The 15,293-nt window shown below is 41.9% G+C and overlaps 6 protein-coding genes across 6 annotated transcripts; all 6 read right to left on the bottom strand.

Moving 5' to 3' along the window:
- Positions 1–1,774: 1,774 nt before the first annotated feature.
- On the bottom strand, positions 1,775–2,692 carry LOC142895040 (odorant receptor 131-2-like). The gene has a single exon (XM_076035767.1). The coding sequence runs from the start codon at positions 2,690–2,692 to the stop codon at positions 1,775–1,777; it is 918 nt and encodes a 305-aa protein (XP_075891882.1).
- Positions 2,693–3,676: 984 nt separating this feature from the next.
- On the bottom strand, positions 3,677–5,080 carry LOC142895110 (odorant receptor 131-2-like). Its single transcript, XM_076035888.1, has one exon. The coding sequence runs from the start codon at positions 5,078–5,080 to the stop codon at positions 4,166–4,168; it is 915 nt and encodes a 304-aa protein (XP_075892003.1). The 3' UTR covers positions 3,677–4,165.
- Positions 5,081–6,591: 1,511 nt separating this feature from the next.
- LOC142895041 (odorant receptor 131-2-like) lies at positions 6,592–8,260 on the bottom strand. Its single transcript, XM_076035768.1, has one exon. The coding sequence runs from the start codon at positions 7,504–7,506 to the stop codon at positions 6,592–6,594; it is 915 nt and encodes a 304-aa protein (XP_075891883.1). The 5' UTR covers positions 7,507–8,260.
- Positions 8,261–8,996: 736 nt separating this feature from the next.
- On the bottom strand, positions 8,997–9,914 carry LOC142895043 (odorant receptor 131-2-like). The gene has a single exon (XM_076035770.1). It carries the CDS (start codon positions 9,912–9,914, stop codon positions 8,997–8,999), a length of 918 nt encoding a protein of 305 aa, XP_075891885.1.
- A 1,487-nt stretch (positions 9,915–11,401) lies between these two features.
- On the bottom strand, positions 11,402–12,319 carry LOC142895044 (odorant receptor 131-2-like). The gene has a single exon (XM_076035771.1). It carries the CDS (start codon positions 12,317–12,319, stop codon positions 11,402–11,404), a length of 918 nt encoding a protein of 305 aa, XP_075891886.1.
- A 1,992-nt stretch (positions 12,320–14,311) lies between these two features.
- On the bottom strand, positions 14,312–15,242 carry LOC142895494 (odorant receptor 131-2-like). The gene has a single exon (XM_076036598.1). The coding sequence runs from the start codon at positions 15,240–15,242 to the stop codon at positions 14,328–14,330; it is 915 nt and encodes a 304-aa protein (XP_075892713.1). The 3' UTR covers positions 14,312–14,327.
- Positions 15,243–15,293: the final 51 nt, after the last annotated feature.

Raw genomic sequence — 15,293 nt, forward strand, 5'->3', positions numbered from 1 at the left:
ATCTGCAGGTTAACGTTGGATATTGCAATGTTAAAGCTTCAGGGCTGCAGGGTAGATTTAATCATGAGGAGACTGAAAATGTAAATGAAGGAAACATTAGTTTTGGGTTAAGGATTTGTATTGCATTAATGTGTATGTGTGTAATGTGCATGACAAGGGCAATACATAAAATATTGTCATATGTGGTAACTGCATGATATTATTTTTGACACAGCATTTGCTTGTGATATGGTGTAAATTGCATTTGTAGTTGGGATTAACATAAAACCACACATTTTTCTCACAAAAACATAAATAAGTGTTTTCTTATTAATTTATAAAGAAATCCACAAGAATTAAAAAAAAAAAATGTTCAGTGTGTCTTCGTTCCACCATATATGTGCGTGTGAAAAGGAAACATTTGTTATAATTGCTTATTGTTTTTCCATTTGTGGCAATATGATTCACTTTCAGTATGTATTTACTTTTAATCATAACTGAGAGCATTGTACAAAAAATTTATTTGATTTTCTCATTTTGTAAGGGAGCAAAGGCAGGTACGTAAACTTTACAACAAAAGCCATTATGTTAGAAAATCTATTGAAAACAGATAAGAAACACGGTGTTGAAACACTCACACTGCATGCATCCAAGTCTTGTGGTAATAATAATAAGAAATTATGAATTCCCCAAAAATGGAGGCTGAAACAGTTATTTTCCTTTAACAACTGCAAGAGATTTTCTTTTATTAATGCTGCTGGCACAAGGACACAACCACTGTATAGTTAATGTTGTTGTTATGTGAAATCAGGAAACATTTAACTCAAAGTGAAATTATCTTCATTTAGAGCACGCAATAGAATTTTAACTTAGAAAACAAAAACACAGCTGAAAGCATGTTGACTTTTAAAGAGCTATGAATCTGAACAGCTCTGATGGAAAAGCACCTGTGATGTCCCAAAGCTGGCAGGTCAAACAGTGTTTGGCTCATTTTAGATGGCAGACAAATGCTTTTGCAAATTGGGGTGGATCTTCAAAGAAAGCCTTTCCTAGATCATGCATATCAGCCTTTTGTGATGTCATATAGGACGCTGATACCTGTCAAAGGTTAACTTGCTCAGCCTTTCACCCTCTGAGGCCACATTGCTGCTGCTTTGTTTTGTCCTATTCCAAACATGTGGAACATCCAGCAGTATCAGTTGAAGCAGGTAAATAAACCAAGCATGCAGTAGGGTGTAAACAGAGGGCTAAATTATGAGTTCTGTTTCTCTTTTTGCGCGCACACCTATGTGTGTGTGTGTGTGTGTGTGTGTGTGTGTGTGTGTGTGTGTGTGTGCATACATATGCAATCAATAGAAATTGACAGTGTGAGCATGATGCAAAAACTCATTTAATTTCTTTCATTTGTAATTTCTTTTCATTATACTGCATTTAACCCAGTATAGTTAAATGACAAGAAATCCCGAAAGACCAAAAATGGAGGCTGAAACAGTCCTTTACTTCAACAAGTATGTAAAAGCAAAATTTACTCATGCTGCTGGCACAAAGACACAACAACTGCATAGTTAATGTTTACCAGCTAATCCACTCAAGAATACCTGCCAAAAGGTTTTGGGTTGAAAGAGAAGGTTGCTTAATTAATTTGAATATGAAATCAGGAAATATTTAACTGCACGTAACATCATCTTCATTCTGCACATGTAATGTGATTGTCCATTAAAGAGATACACAAACAAAATCACAGCTGAAAAGCACCTGAAATGTCCCAAAGCTGGCAGGTCAAACAGTGTTTGGCTCATTTTAGACAGCAGAGAAATGCTTTCCCAATGTAGCCCCTTAGACTCTGATCCCGGAATCCGTAGATGAGCGGGCTGAGCAGCCGAGGGGTCAGGATGAAACAGAAGTAGTTGAAAAAGGCAATGTCCTCTGGTGGCCACTTGGCGTGCATCACTATGAGGGTTTCGGTGATGGGGATGGAGAAGGCCAGCATGGACAGCAGCAGCTGGCAGCCGTGCAGCAACACAGTGTGCATGGCTTTGCTCACAGATACGCTGTCTTGTCTGAGCTTCCTGGTTTCAATTAAGATTCTCATGTACGTGAAGAGGATGATGACAGCCACTGCTGCAAAAAAGAAAATGCTCTTAGCAGCATTGAACAGGATCTGGATAGGGGATAAGTTGAGTAGTATTGGTAAGCACAAGACAGGAGTGGTGAGGGGGGATGCCAGGGCAGGATTGGGCTCCCCAATCGAGGCGTTAATGACCACCACCATGCAACTGAGGAGCCAAAGGGACATGATGATGATCCAGATACGATCAGATCGCCACGCAGCCGGGCACTGCAGAGGATAGAAAATGGCAACGTATCGCTCCAGTGACATAGTGGCCAAGATCAGTGGTGTGTTCTGGTAAGTGACAGTGGAGATGAACAGGAGAGGAACACAGAAAACAATGGCACTTTTCACCAGGCCCATGACTAAAAGGAAGAGCAGCACAGAGGACAGGAGCTGCAGGGTGTCATTGATCAGCATGTGGGCAAAGAGAATGTAACGTGAGGAGTCCAGGTACCGCCTGTGGCATGCAAACACACGCAGCATGACGGCTATGCAGTAGAGGAAGATGCTGAATACGGGGATGACCATGCACACCTTGATGACCACAGGCAGTCTGCTGTGGGAGGAGGAATTACTTGGAAAGTTAGTCACATTTTGCATTGTCTGAGCATGTAAATAAAAGCAAGCCTGCAAGCAGAAACGTGCAAAGGAATCAATTAAAATGCAATTTTCAACACAAACACATCGTCAGTCAGCACACATCAAATTCTGTTCAGTAAAATAAAAGGGAGCTCTTTTCAACTACAGATCGATTTCTGACTCAGAGGAGCTGATCATGTCTATGCTTTCTGTTCCCTTCACAGCAGAACATGTCTTCTGTGAGCAGCTGTGGGAAGCTCTTTGCCTTTATGTAGTCTTTGAGTGACGTCTTCAGTGTTACATTATCCATGCTATTAGCATAAACCATTACGTTTCCTCAGCACATTTTTTTTGTAATGACATTACCATTTATTGTTTCATGGCAGCTGAAATCATTGATGCAAGTATGAAAGAAAAAATATTTCTTAACAATAACAATATTTTTCAAAGTAATATTTTTCTGTGTTTTGCTGTTTTTACTCTGCAGCATTTTGAAGAAAAAATGTTTTTGGATGACAACAGAGGTATATATAAAGAACCATTAAAGGTCCTGTATTTACCAAATTCACTTCAACAATGGTTTTGATCAGTATTTTGCTTCTTTAGCAAATTGGGGTGGATCTTCAAAGAAAGCCTTTCCTAGATCATGCATATCAGCCTTTTGTGATGTCATATAGGACGCTGATACCTGTCAAAGGTTAACTTGCTCAGCCTTTCACCCTCTGAGGCCACATTGCTGCTGCTTTGTTTTGTCCTATTCCAAACATGTGGAACATCCAGCAGTATCAGTTGAAGCAGGTAAATAAACCAAGCATGCAGTGGGTTGTAAACAGAGGGCTAAATTGTGAGTTCTGTTTCTCTTTTTGCGCGCACACCTATGTGTGTGTGTGTGTGTGTGTGTGTGTGCATACATATGCAATCAATAGAAATTGAGAATTTGAGCATTATGCAAAAACTTATGTAATTTCTTTCATTTGTAAGGGAGTGAAATCACTTGCATAACATTTGAAACAAAAATCTTTATTTTAGAAAATCTTTTAAAACAGAATAGAAACATTGTGCTGAAGCAATTATACTGCATTTAACCCAGTATAGTTAAATAACAAGAAATCCGGAAAGACCAAAAATGGAGGTTGAAACAGTCCTTTACTTCAACAAGTATGTAAAAGCAAAATTTACTCATGCTGCTGGCACAAAGACACAACAACCGCATAGTTAATGTTTACCAGCGAATCCACTCAAGAATACCTGCCAAAAGGTTTTGGGTTGAAAGAGAAGGTTGCTTAATTAATTTGAATGTGAAATCAGGAAACATTTAACTGCACGTAACATCATCTTCATTCTGCACGTTATGTGATTTTCCATTAAAGAGATACACAAACAAAATCACAGCTGAAAACATGTAGTCTTTTAAATAGCTCTGCCAAATCAAAATCACTCTCAGTGAAAAGCACCTGAAATGTCCCAAAGCTGGCAGGTCAAACAGTGTTTGGCTCATTTTAGACGGCAGAGAAATGCTTTCCCAATGTAGCCCCTTAGACTCTGATCCCGGAATCCGTAGATGAGCGGGCTGAGCAGCCGAGGGATCAGAATGAAACAGAAGTAGTTGAAAAAGGCAATGTCCTCTGGCGGCCACTTGGCGTGCATCACTATGAGGGTTTCGGTGATGGGGATGGAGAAGGCCAGCATGGACAGCAGCAGCTGGCAGCCGTGCAGCAGCACAGTGTGCATGGCTTTGCTCACAGACACGCTGTCTTTTCTGAGCTTCCTGGTTTCAATTAAGATTCTTATGTACGTGAAGAGGATGATGACAGCCACTGCTGCAAAAAAGAAAATGCTCCAAGCAGCATTGAACAGGATCTGGATAGGGGATGCGTGCACGACTTTTGGTATGCACAAGACAGAGGTGAGGGGGGATGCCAGGGCTGGATGGGGCTCCCCAATCGAGTAGTTAATGACCACCACCATGCAACTGAGGAGCCAATGGAACATGATGATGATCCAGATACGATCAGATCGCCACGCAGCCGGGCACTGCAGAGGATAAAAAATGGCAACGTATCGCTCCAGTGACATAGTGGCCAAGATCAGCTGCGTGTTCTGGTAAGTGACAGTGCAGATAAACATGAGAGGAACACAGAAAACAATGGCACTTTTCACCAGGCCCATGACTAAAAGGAAGAGCAGCACAGAGGACAGGATCTGCAGGGTGTCATTGATCAGCATGTGGGCAAAGAGAATGTAACGTGAGGAGTCCAGGTACCGCCTGTGGCATGCAAACACACGCAGCATGACGGCTATGCAGTAGAGGAAGATGCTGAATACGGGGATGACCATGCACACCTTGATGATGACAGGCAGTCTGCTGTGGGAGGAGGAATTACTTGGAAAGTTAGTCACATTTTGCATTGTCTGAGCATGTAAATAAAAGCAAGCCTGCAAGCAGAAACGTGCAAAGGAATCAATTAAAATGCAATTTTCAACACAAACACATCGTCAGTCAGCACACATCAAATTCTGTTCAGTAAAATAAAAGGGACCACAGATGTCAACCACAGATCAGTTTCTGACTCAGAGGAGCTGATCATGTCTATGCTTTCTGTTCCCTTCACAGCAGAACATGTCTTCTGTGAGCAGCTGTGGGAAGCTCTTTGCCTTTATGTAGTCTTTGAGTGACGTCTTCAGTGTTACATTATCCATGCTATTAGCATAAACCATTACGTTTCCTCAGCACATTTTTTTTGTAATGACATTACCATTTATTGTTTCATGGCAGCTGAAATCATTGACGCAAGTATGAAAGAAAAAATATTTCTTAACAATAACAATATTTTTCAAAGTAATATTTTTCTGTGTTTTGCTGTTTTTACTCTGCAGCATTTTGAAGAAAAAATGTTTTTGGATGACAACAGAGGTATATATAAAGAACCATTAAAGGTCCTGTATTTACCAAATTCACTTCAACAATGGTTTTGATCAGTATTTTGCTTCTTTAGCAAATTGGGGTGGATCTTCAAAGAAAGCCTTTCCTAGATCATGCATATCAGCCTTTTGTGATGTCATATAGGACGCTGATACCTGTCAAAGGTTAACTTGCTCAGCCTTTCACCCTCTGAGGCCACATTGCTGCTGCTTTGTTTTGTCCTATTCCAAACATGTGGAACATCCAGCAGTATCAGTTGAAGCAGGTAAATAAACCAATCATGCAGTGGGGTGTAAACAGAGGGCTAAATTATGAGTTCTTTTTCTCTTTTTGCGCGCCCACTTATGTGTGTGTGTGTGTGTGTGTGTGTGTGTGTGTGTGTGTGTGTGTGTGTGTGCGTGTGCGTGTGCATACATATGTAATCAATAGAAATTGAGATCGTGAGCATGATGCAAAAACTCATTTAATTTCTTTCATTTGTAAGGGAGTGAAATCACTTGCATAACATTTGAAACAAAAATCTTTATTTTAGAAAATCTTTTAAAACAGAATAGAAACATTGTGCTGAAGCAATTATACTGCATTTAACCCAGTATAGTTAAATGACAAGAAATCCCGAAAGACCAAAAATGGAGGCTGAAACAGTCCTTTACTTCAACAAGTATGTAAAAGCAAAATTTACTCATGCTGCTGGCACAAAGACACAACAACTGCATAGTTAATGTTTACCAGCTAATCCACTCAAGAATACCTGCCAAAAAGTTTTGGCTTGAAAGAGAAGGTTGCTTAATTAATTTGAATGTGAAATCAGGAAACATTTAACTGCACGTAACATCATCTTCATTCTGCACGTTATGTGATTTTCCATTAAAGAGATACACAAACAAAATCACAGCTGAAGACATGTAGTCTTTTAAATAGCTCTGCCAAATCAAAATCACTCTCAGTGAAAAGCACCTGAAATGTCCCAAAGCTGGCAGGTCAAACAGTGTTTGGCTCATTTTAGACAGCAGAGAAATGCTTTCCCAATGTAGCCCCTTAGACTCTGATCCCGGAATCCGTAGATGAGCGGGCTGAGCAGCCGAGGGATCAGAATGAAACAGAAGTAGTTGAAAAAGGCAATGTCCTCTGGCGGCCACTTGGCGTGCATCACTATGAGGGTTTCGGTGATGGGGATGGAGAAGGCCAGCATGGACAGCAGCAGCTGGCAGCCGTGCAGCAGCACAGTGTGCATGGCTTTGCTCAGAGATACGCTGTCTTGTCTGAGCTTCCTGGTTTCAATTAAGATTCTCATGTACGTGAAGAGGATGATGACAGCCACTGCTGCAAAAAAGAAAATGCTCTGAGCAGCATTGAACAGGATCTGGATAGGGGATGCGTGGATGATTTTTGTTCTGCAAAAGACAGAGGTGAGGGGGGATGCCAGGGCTGGATTGGGCTCCCCAATCGAGTAGTTAATGACCACCACCATGCAACTGAGGAGCCAAAGGGACATGATGATGATCCAGATACGATCAGATCGCCACGCAGCCGGGCACTGCAGAGGATAGAAAATGGCAACGTATCGCTCCAGTGACATAGTGGCCAAGATCAGTGGTGTGTTCTGGTAAGTGACAGTGGAGATGAACAGGAGAGGAACACAGAAAACAATGGCACTTTTCACCAGACCCATGACTAAAAGGAAGAGCAGCACAGAGGACAGGAGCTGCAGGGTGTCATTGATCAGCATGTGGGCAAAGAGAATGTAACGTGAGGAGTCCAGGTACCGCCTGTGGCATGCAAACACACGCAGCATGACGGCTATGCAGTAGAGGAAGATGCTGAAGACGGGGATGACCATGCACACCTTGATGATGACAGGCAGTCTGCTGTGGGAGGAGGAATTACTTGGAAAGTCAGTCACATTTTGCATTGTCTGAGCATGTAAATAAAAGCAAGCCTGCAAGCAGAAACGTGCAAAGGAATTAATTAAAATGCAATTTTCAACACAAACACATCGTCAGTCAGCACACATCAAAATCCTGTTCATTAAAATAAAAGGGACCACAGATGTCAACCACAGATCAGTTTCTGACTCAGAGGAGCTGATCATGTCTATGCTTTCTGTTCCCTTCACAGCAGAACATGTCTTCTGTGAGCAGCTGTGGGAAGCTCTTTGCCTTTATGTAGTCTTTGAGTGACGTCTTCAGTGTTACATTATCCATGCTATTAGCATAAACCATTACGTTTCCTCAGCACATTTAGTTTTAAATGACATTACCATTTATTGTTTCATGGCAGCTGAAATCATTGATGCAAGTATGAAAGAAAAAATATTTCTTAACAATAACAATATTTTTCAAAGTAATATTTTTCTGTGTTTTGCTGTTTTTACTCTGCAGCATTTTGAAGAAAAAATGTTTTTGGATGACAACAGAGGTATATATAAAGAACCATTAAAGGTCCTGTATTTACCAAATTCACTTCAACAATGGTTTTGATCAGTAATTTGCTTCTTTAGCAAATTGGGGTGGATCTTCAAAGAAAGCCTTTCCTAGATCATGCATATCAGCCTTTTGTGATGTCATATAGGACGCTGATACCTGTCAAAGGTTAACTTGCTCAGCCTTTCACCCTCTGAGGCCACATTGCTGCTGCTTTGTTTTGTCCTATTCCAAACATGTGGAACATCCAGCAGTATCAGTTGAAGCAGGTAAATAAACCAAGCATGCAGTGGGTTGTAAACAGAGGGCTAAATTATGAGTTCTTTTTCTCTTTTTGCGCGCACACTTATGTGTGTGTGGGTGTGTGTGTGTGTGTGTGCTTGTGCGTGTGCATACGTATGGAATCAATAGAAATTGAGATCGTGAGCATGATGCAAAAACTCATTTAATTTCTTTCATTTGTAAGGGAGTGAAATCACTTGCATAACATTTGAAACAAAAATCTTTATTTTAGAAAATCTTTTAAAACAGAATAGAAACATTGTGCTGAAGCAATTATACTGCATTTAACCCAGTATAGTTAAATAACAAGAAATCCGGAAAGACCAAAAATGGAGGTTGAAACAGTCCTTTACTTCAACAAGTATGTAAAAGCAAAATTTACTCATGCTGCTGGCACAAAGACACAACAACTGCATAGTTAATGTTTACCAGCTAATCCACTCAAGAATACCTGCCAAAAGGTTTTGGGTTGAAAGAGAAGGTTGCTTAATTAATTTGAATGTGAAATCAGGAAACATTTAACTGCACGTAACATCATCTTCATTCTGCACGTTATGTGATTTTCCATTAAAGAGATACACAAACAAAATCACAGCTGAAAACATGTAGTCTTTTAAATAGCTCTGCCAAATCAAAATCACTCTCAGTGAAAAGCACCTGAAATGACCCAAAGCTGGCAGGTCAAACAGTGTTTGGCTCATTTTAGACAGCAGAGAAATGCTTTCCCAATGTAGCCCCTTAGACTCTGATCCCGGAATCCGTAGATGAGCGGGCTGAGCAGCCGAGGGATCAGAATGAAACAGAAGTAGTTGAAAAAGGCAATGTCCTCTGGCGGCCACTTGGCGTGCATCACTATGAGGGTTTCGGTGATGGGGATGGAGAAGGCCAGCATGGACAGCAGCAGCTGGCAGCCGTGCAGCAGCACAGTGTGCATGGCTTTGCTCAGAGATACGCTGTCTTGTCTGAGCTTCCTGGTTTCAATTAAGATTCTCATGTACGTGAAGAGGATGATGACAGCCACTGCTGCAAAAAAGAAAATGCTCTTAGCAGCATTGAACAGGATCTGGATAGGGGATAAGTTGATTAGTATTGGTAAGCACATGACAGGAGTGGTGAGGGGGGATGCCAGGGCAGGATTGGGCTCCCCAATCGAGTAGTTAATGACCACCACCATGCAACTGAGGAGCCAAAGGGACATGATGATGATCCAGATACGATCAGATCGCCACGCAGCCGGGCACTGCAGAGGATAGAAAATGGCAACGTATCGCTCCAGTGACATAGTGGCCAAGATCAGCTGTGTGTTCTGGTAAGTGACAGTGGAGATGAACAGGAGAGGAACACAGAAAACAATGGCACTTTTCACCAGGCCCATGACTAAAAGGAAGAGCAGCACAGAGGACAGGATCTGCAGGGTGTCATTGATCAGCATGTGGGCAAAGAGAATGTAACGTGAGGAGTCCAGGTACCGCCTGTGGCATGCAAACACACGCAGCATGACGGCTATGCAGTAGAGGAAGATGCTGAAGACGGGGATGACCATGCACACCTTGATGATGACAGGCAGTCTGCTGTGGGAGGAGGAATTACTTGGAAAGTTAGTCACATTTTGCATTGTCTGAGCATGTAAATAAAAGCAAGCCTGCAAGCAGAAACGTGCAAAGGAATCAATTAAAATGCAATTTTCAACACAAACACATCGTCAGTCAGCACACATCAAATTCTGTTCATTAAAATAAAAGGGAGCTCTTTTCAACTACAGATCGATTTCTGACTCAGAGGAGCTGATCATGTCTATGCTTTCTGTTCCCTTCACAGCAGAACATGTCTTCTGTGAGCAGCTGTGGGAAGCTCTTTGCCTTTATGTAGTCTTTGAGTGACGTCTTCAGTGTTACATTATCCATGCTATTAGCATAAACCATTACGTTTCCTCAGCACATTTTTTTTGTAATGACATTACCATTTATTGTTTCATGGCAGCTGAAATCATTGATGCAAGTATGAAAGAAAAAATATTTCTTAACAATAACAATATTTTTCAAAGTAATATTTTTCTGTGTTTTGCTGTTTTTACTCTGCAGCATTTTGAAGAAAAAATGTTTTTGGATGACAACAGAGGTATATATAAAGAACCATTAAAGGTCCTGTATTTACCAAATTCACTTCAACAATGGTTTTGATCAGTATTTTGCTTCTTTAGCAAATTGGGGTGGATCTTCAAAGAAAGCCTTTCCTAGATCATGCATATCAGCCTTTTGTGATGTCATATAGGACGCTGATACCTGTCAAAGGTTAACTTGCTCAGCCTTTCACCCTCTGAGGCCACATTGCTGCTGCTTTGTTTTGTCCTATTCCAAACATGTGGAACATCCAGCAGTATCAGTTGAAGCAGGTAAATAAACCAAGCATGCAGTGGGTTGTAAACAGAGGGCTAAATTATGAGTTCTTTTTCTCTTTTTGCGCGCACACTTATGTGTGTGTGGGTGTGTGTGTGTGTGTGTGCTTGTGCGTGTGCATACGTATGGAATCAATAGAAATTGAGATCGTGAGCATGATGCAAAAACTCATTTAATTTCTTTCATTTGTAAGGGAGTGAAATCACTTGCATAACATTTGAAACAAAAATCTTTATTTTAGAAAATCTTTTAAAACAGAATAGAAACATTGTGCTGAAGCAATTATACTGCATTTAACCCAGTATAGTTAAATAACAAGAAATCCGGAAAGACCAAAAATGGAGGTTGAAACAGTCCTTTACTTCAACAAGTATGTAAAAGCAAAATTTACTCATGCTGCTGGCACAAAGACACAACAACTGCATAGTTAATGTTTACCAGCTAATCCACTCAAGAATACCTGCCAAAAGGTTTTGGGTTGAAAGAGAAGGTTGCTTAATTAATTTGAATGTGAAATCAGGAAACATTTAACTGCACGTAACATCATCTTCATTCTGCACGTTATGTGATTTTCCATTAAAGAGATACACAAACAAAATCACAGCTGAAAACATGTAGTCTTTTAAATAGCTCTGCCAAATCAAAATCACTCTCAGTGAAAAGCACCTGAAATGACCCAAAGCTGGCAGGTCAAACAGTGTTTGGCTCATTTTAGACAGCAGAGAAATGCTTTCCCAATGTAGCCCCTTAGACTCTGATCCCGGAATCCGTAGATGAGCGGGCTGAGCAGCCGAGGGATCAGAATGAAACAGAAGTAGTTGAAAAAGGCAATGTCCTCTGGCGGCCACTTGGCGTGCATCACTATGAGGGTTTCGGTGATGGGGATGGAGAAGGCCAGCATGGACAGCAGCAGCTGGCAGCCGTGCAGCAGCACAGTGTGCATGGCTTTGCTCAGAGATACGCTGTCTTGTCTGAGCTTCCTGGTTTCAATTAAGATTCTCATGTACGTGAAGAGGATGATGACAGCCACTGCTGCAAAAAAGAAAATGCTCTTAGCAGCATTGAACAGGATCTGGATAGGGGATAAGTTGATTAGTATTGGTAAGCACATGACAGGAGTGGTGAGGGGGGATGCCAGGGCAGGATTGGGCTCCCCAATCGAGTAGTTAATGACCACCACCATGCAACTGAGGAGCCAAAGGGACATGATGATGATCCAGATACGATCAGATCGCCACGCAGCCGGGCACTGCAGAGGATAGAAAATGGCAACGTATCGCTCCAGTGACATAGTGGCCAAGATCAGCTGTGTGTTCTGGTAAGTGACAGTGGAGATGAACAGGAGAGGAACACAGAAAACAATGGCACTTTTCACCAGGCCCATGACTAAAAGGAAGAGCAGCACAGAGGACAGGATCTGCAGGGTGTCATTGATCAGCATGTGGGCAAAGAGAATGTAACGTGAGGAGTCCAGGTACCGCCTGTGGCATGCAAACACACGCAGCATGACGGCTATGCAGTAGAGGAAGATGCTGAAGACGGGGATGACCATGCACACCTTGATGATGACAGGCAGTCTGCTGTGGGAGGAGGAATTACTTGGAAAGTTAGTCACATTTTGCATTGTCTGAGCATGTAAATAAAAGCAAGCCTGCAAGCAGAAACGTGCAAAGGAATCAATTAAAATGCAATTTTCAACACAAACACATCGTCAGTCAGCACACATCAAATTCTGTTCATTAAAATAAAAGGGAGCTCTTTTCAACTACAGATCGATTTCTGACTCAGAGGAGCTGATCATGTCTATGCTTTCTGTTCCCTTCACAGCAGAACATGTCTTCTGTGAGCAGCTGTGGGAAGCTCTTTGCCTTTATGTAGTCTTTGAGTGACGTCTTCAGTGTTACATTATCCATGCTATTAGCATAAACCATTACGTTTCCTCAGCACATTTAGTTTTAAATGACATTACCATTTATTGTTTCATGGCAGCTGAAATCATTGATGCAAGTATGAAAGAAAAAATATTTCTTAACAATAACAATATTTTTCAAAGTAATATTTTTCTGTGTTTTGCTGTTTTTACTCTGCAGCATTTTGAAGAAAAAATGTTTTTGGATGACAACAGAGGTATATATAAAGAACCATTAAAGGTCCTGTATTTACCAAATTCACTTCAACAATGGTTTTGATCAGTAATTTGCTTCTTTAGCAAATTGGGGTGGATCTTCAAAGAAAGCCTTTCCTAGATCATGCATATCAGCCTTTTGTGATGTCATATAGGACGCTGATACCTGTCAAAGGTTAACTTGCTCAGCCTTTCACCCTCTGAGGCCACATTGCTGCTGCTTTGTTTTGTCCTATTCCAAACATGTGGAACATCCAGCAGTATCAGTTGAAGCAGGTAAATAAACCAAGCATGCAGTGGGTTGTAAACAGAGGGCTAAATTGTGAGTTCTGTTTCTCTTTTTGCGCGCACACCTATGTGTGTGTGTGTGTGTGTGTGTGTGTGTGTGCATACATATGCAATCAATAGAAATTGAGAATTTGAGCATTATGCAAAAACTTATGTAATTTCTTTCATTTGTAAGGGAGTGAAATCACTTGCATAACATTTGAAACAAAAATCTTTATTTTAGAAAATCTTTTAAAACAGAATAGAAACATTGTGCTGAAGCAATTATACTGCATTTAACCAAGTATCGTTCAATAACAAGAAATCCCAAAAGACCAAAAATGGAGGCTGAAACAGTCCTTTACTTCAACAAGTATGTAAAAGCAAAATTTACTCATGCTGCTGGCACAAAGACACAACAACTGCATAGTTAATGTTTACCAGCGAATCCACTCAAGAATACCTGCCAAAAGGTTTTGGGTTGAAAGAGAAGGTTGCTTAATTAATTTGAATGTGAAATCAGGAAACATTGAACTGCACGTAACATCATCTTCATTCTGCACATGTACCTTTTTTCCCCCCCGGACTATAAACCTCTACTTTTTTCCCACGCTTTGAACCATGCGGTTTATGCAAAGGTGAGGCTTTTCTTTGGATTTTACTTCACCCGTCAGGGGGCGCTTTAGCAGGAAGTGCAAAAACGAGACAAGCGCATGAAGAAAAAGTGACAGCGGTTCAACGTGTGTTCAGTGGGTTCAGTGTGCAACTTTTCTGTTTTGGCTCTCGTCTGTATGTTCTCTTGTCTTTATGTGCTCTGTCTTTGTGAGTTCCGGTGCGTCGCTGCCTCGAGTTCTGGTCTGACTCCATACCAATTTACCGAGGTGACCAGCGGGACCCCGCAAACAGGATCCGCGGTGCTAGTCCAGAGTCAAAGGCTTGCAGCGCCGAACCAATCCACTCCGCGGACCCGTTTCCTGACGAAACACCTGCGCCTTATAATCCAGTGCGGCTTGTATATGTACACATTTGTTTCCCCCCCTAAATTTAGCTGGTGCGGCTTATATTCAGGTGCGCTTTATAGTCCGGAAATTCCGGTAATGTGATTTTCCATTAAAGAGATACACAAACAAAATCACAGCTGAAGACATGTAGTCTTTTAAATAGCTCTGCCAAATCCAAATCGCTCTCAGTGAAAAACACCTGAAATGACCCAAAGCTGGCAGGTCAAACAGTGTTTGGCTCATTTTAGACGGCAGAGAAATGCTTTCCCAATGTAGCCCCTTAGACTCTGATCCCGGAATCCGTAGATGAGCGGGCTGAGCAGCCGAGGGATCAGAATGAAACAGAAGTAGTTGAAAAAGGCAATGTCCTCTGGCGGCCACTTGGCGTGCATCACTATGAGGGTTTCGGTGATGGGGATGGAGAAGGCCAGAATGGACAGCAGCAGCTGGCAGCCGTGCAGCAGCACAGTGTGCATGGCTTTGCTCACAGATACGCTGTCTTGTCTGAGCTTCCTGGTTTCAATTAAGATTCTCATGTACGTGAAGAGGATGATGACAGCCACTGCTGCAAAAAAGAAAATGCTCTTAGTAGCATTGAACAGGATCTGGATAGGGGATGCGTGCACGACATTTGGTAAGCACAAGACAGAGGTGAGGGGGGATGCCAGGGCAGGATTGGGCTCCCCAATCGAGTAGTTAATGACCACCACCATGCAACTGAGGAGCCAATGGGACATGATGATGATCCAGATACGATCAGATCGCCACGCAGCCGGGCACTGCAGAGGATAAAAAATGGCAACGTATCGCTCCAGTGACATAGTGGCCAAGATCAGCTGCGTGTTCTGGTAAGTGACAGTGCAGATAAACATGAGAGGAACACAGAAAACAATGGCACTTTTCACCAGGCCCATGACTAAAAGGAAGAGCAGCACAGAGGACAGGAGCTGCAGGGTGTCATTGATCAGCATGTGGGCAAAGAGAATGTAACGTGAGGAGTCCAGGTACCGCCTGTGGCATGCAAACACACGCAGCATGACGGCTATGCAGTAGAGGAAGATGCTGAAGACGGGGATGACCATGCACACCTTGATGATGACAGGCAGTCTGCTGTGGGAGGAGGAATTACTTGGAAAGTTAGTCACATTTTGCATTGTCTGAGCATGTAAATAAAAGCAAGCCTGCAAGCAGAAACGTGCAAAGGA

The sequence above is a fragment of the Nelusetta ayraudi genome, unplaced genomic scaffold (assembly GCF_046127955.1).
Source record: "Nelusetta ayraudi isolate G7.1 ecotype Tasmania unplaced genomic scaffold, CSIRO-AGI_Nayr_v1 ptg000048l, whole genome shotgun sequence".
Lineage (NCBI taxonomy): Eukaryota > Metazoa > Chordata > Actinopteri > Tetraodontiformes > Monacanthidae > Nelusetta > Nelusetta ayraudi.

What these genes read in the sequence shown, in the direction of transcription:
- LOC142895043 (XM_076035770.1), bottom strand. Translation starts at nt 9,914, where the DNA reads ATGCAAAATGTGACTAACTTTCCAAGTAATTCCTCCTCCCACAGCAGA.
- LOC142895494 (XM_076036598.1), bottom strand. Translation starts at nt 15,242, where the DNA reads ATGCAAAATGTGACTAACTTTCCAAGTAATTCCTCCTCCCACAGCAGA.
- LOC142895040 (XM_076035767.1), bottom strand. Translation starts at nt 2,692, where the DNA reads ATGCAAAATGTGACTAACTTTCCAAGTAATTCCTCCTCCCACAGCAGA.
- LOC142895110 (XM_076035888.1), bottom strand. Translation starts at nt 5,080, where the DNA reads ATGCAAAATGTGACTAACTTTCCAAGTAATTCCTCCTCCCACAGCAGA.
- LOC142895044 (XM_076035771.1), bottom strand. Translation starts at nt 12,319, where the DNA reads ATGCAAAATGTGACTAACTTTCCAAGTAATTCCTCCTCCCACAGCAGA.
- LOC142895041 (XM_076035768.1), bottom strand. Translation starts at nt 7,506, where the DNA reads ATGCAAAATGTGACTGACTTTCCAAGTAATTCCTCCTCCCACAGCAGA.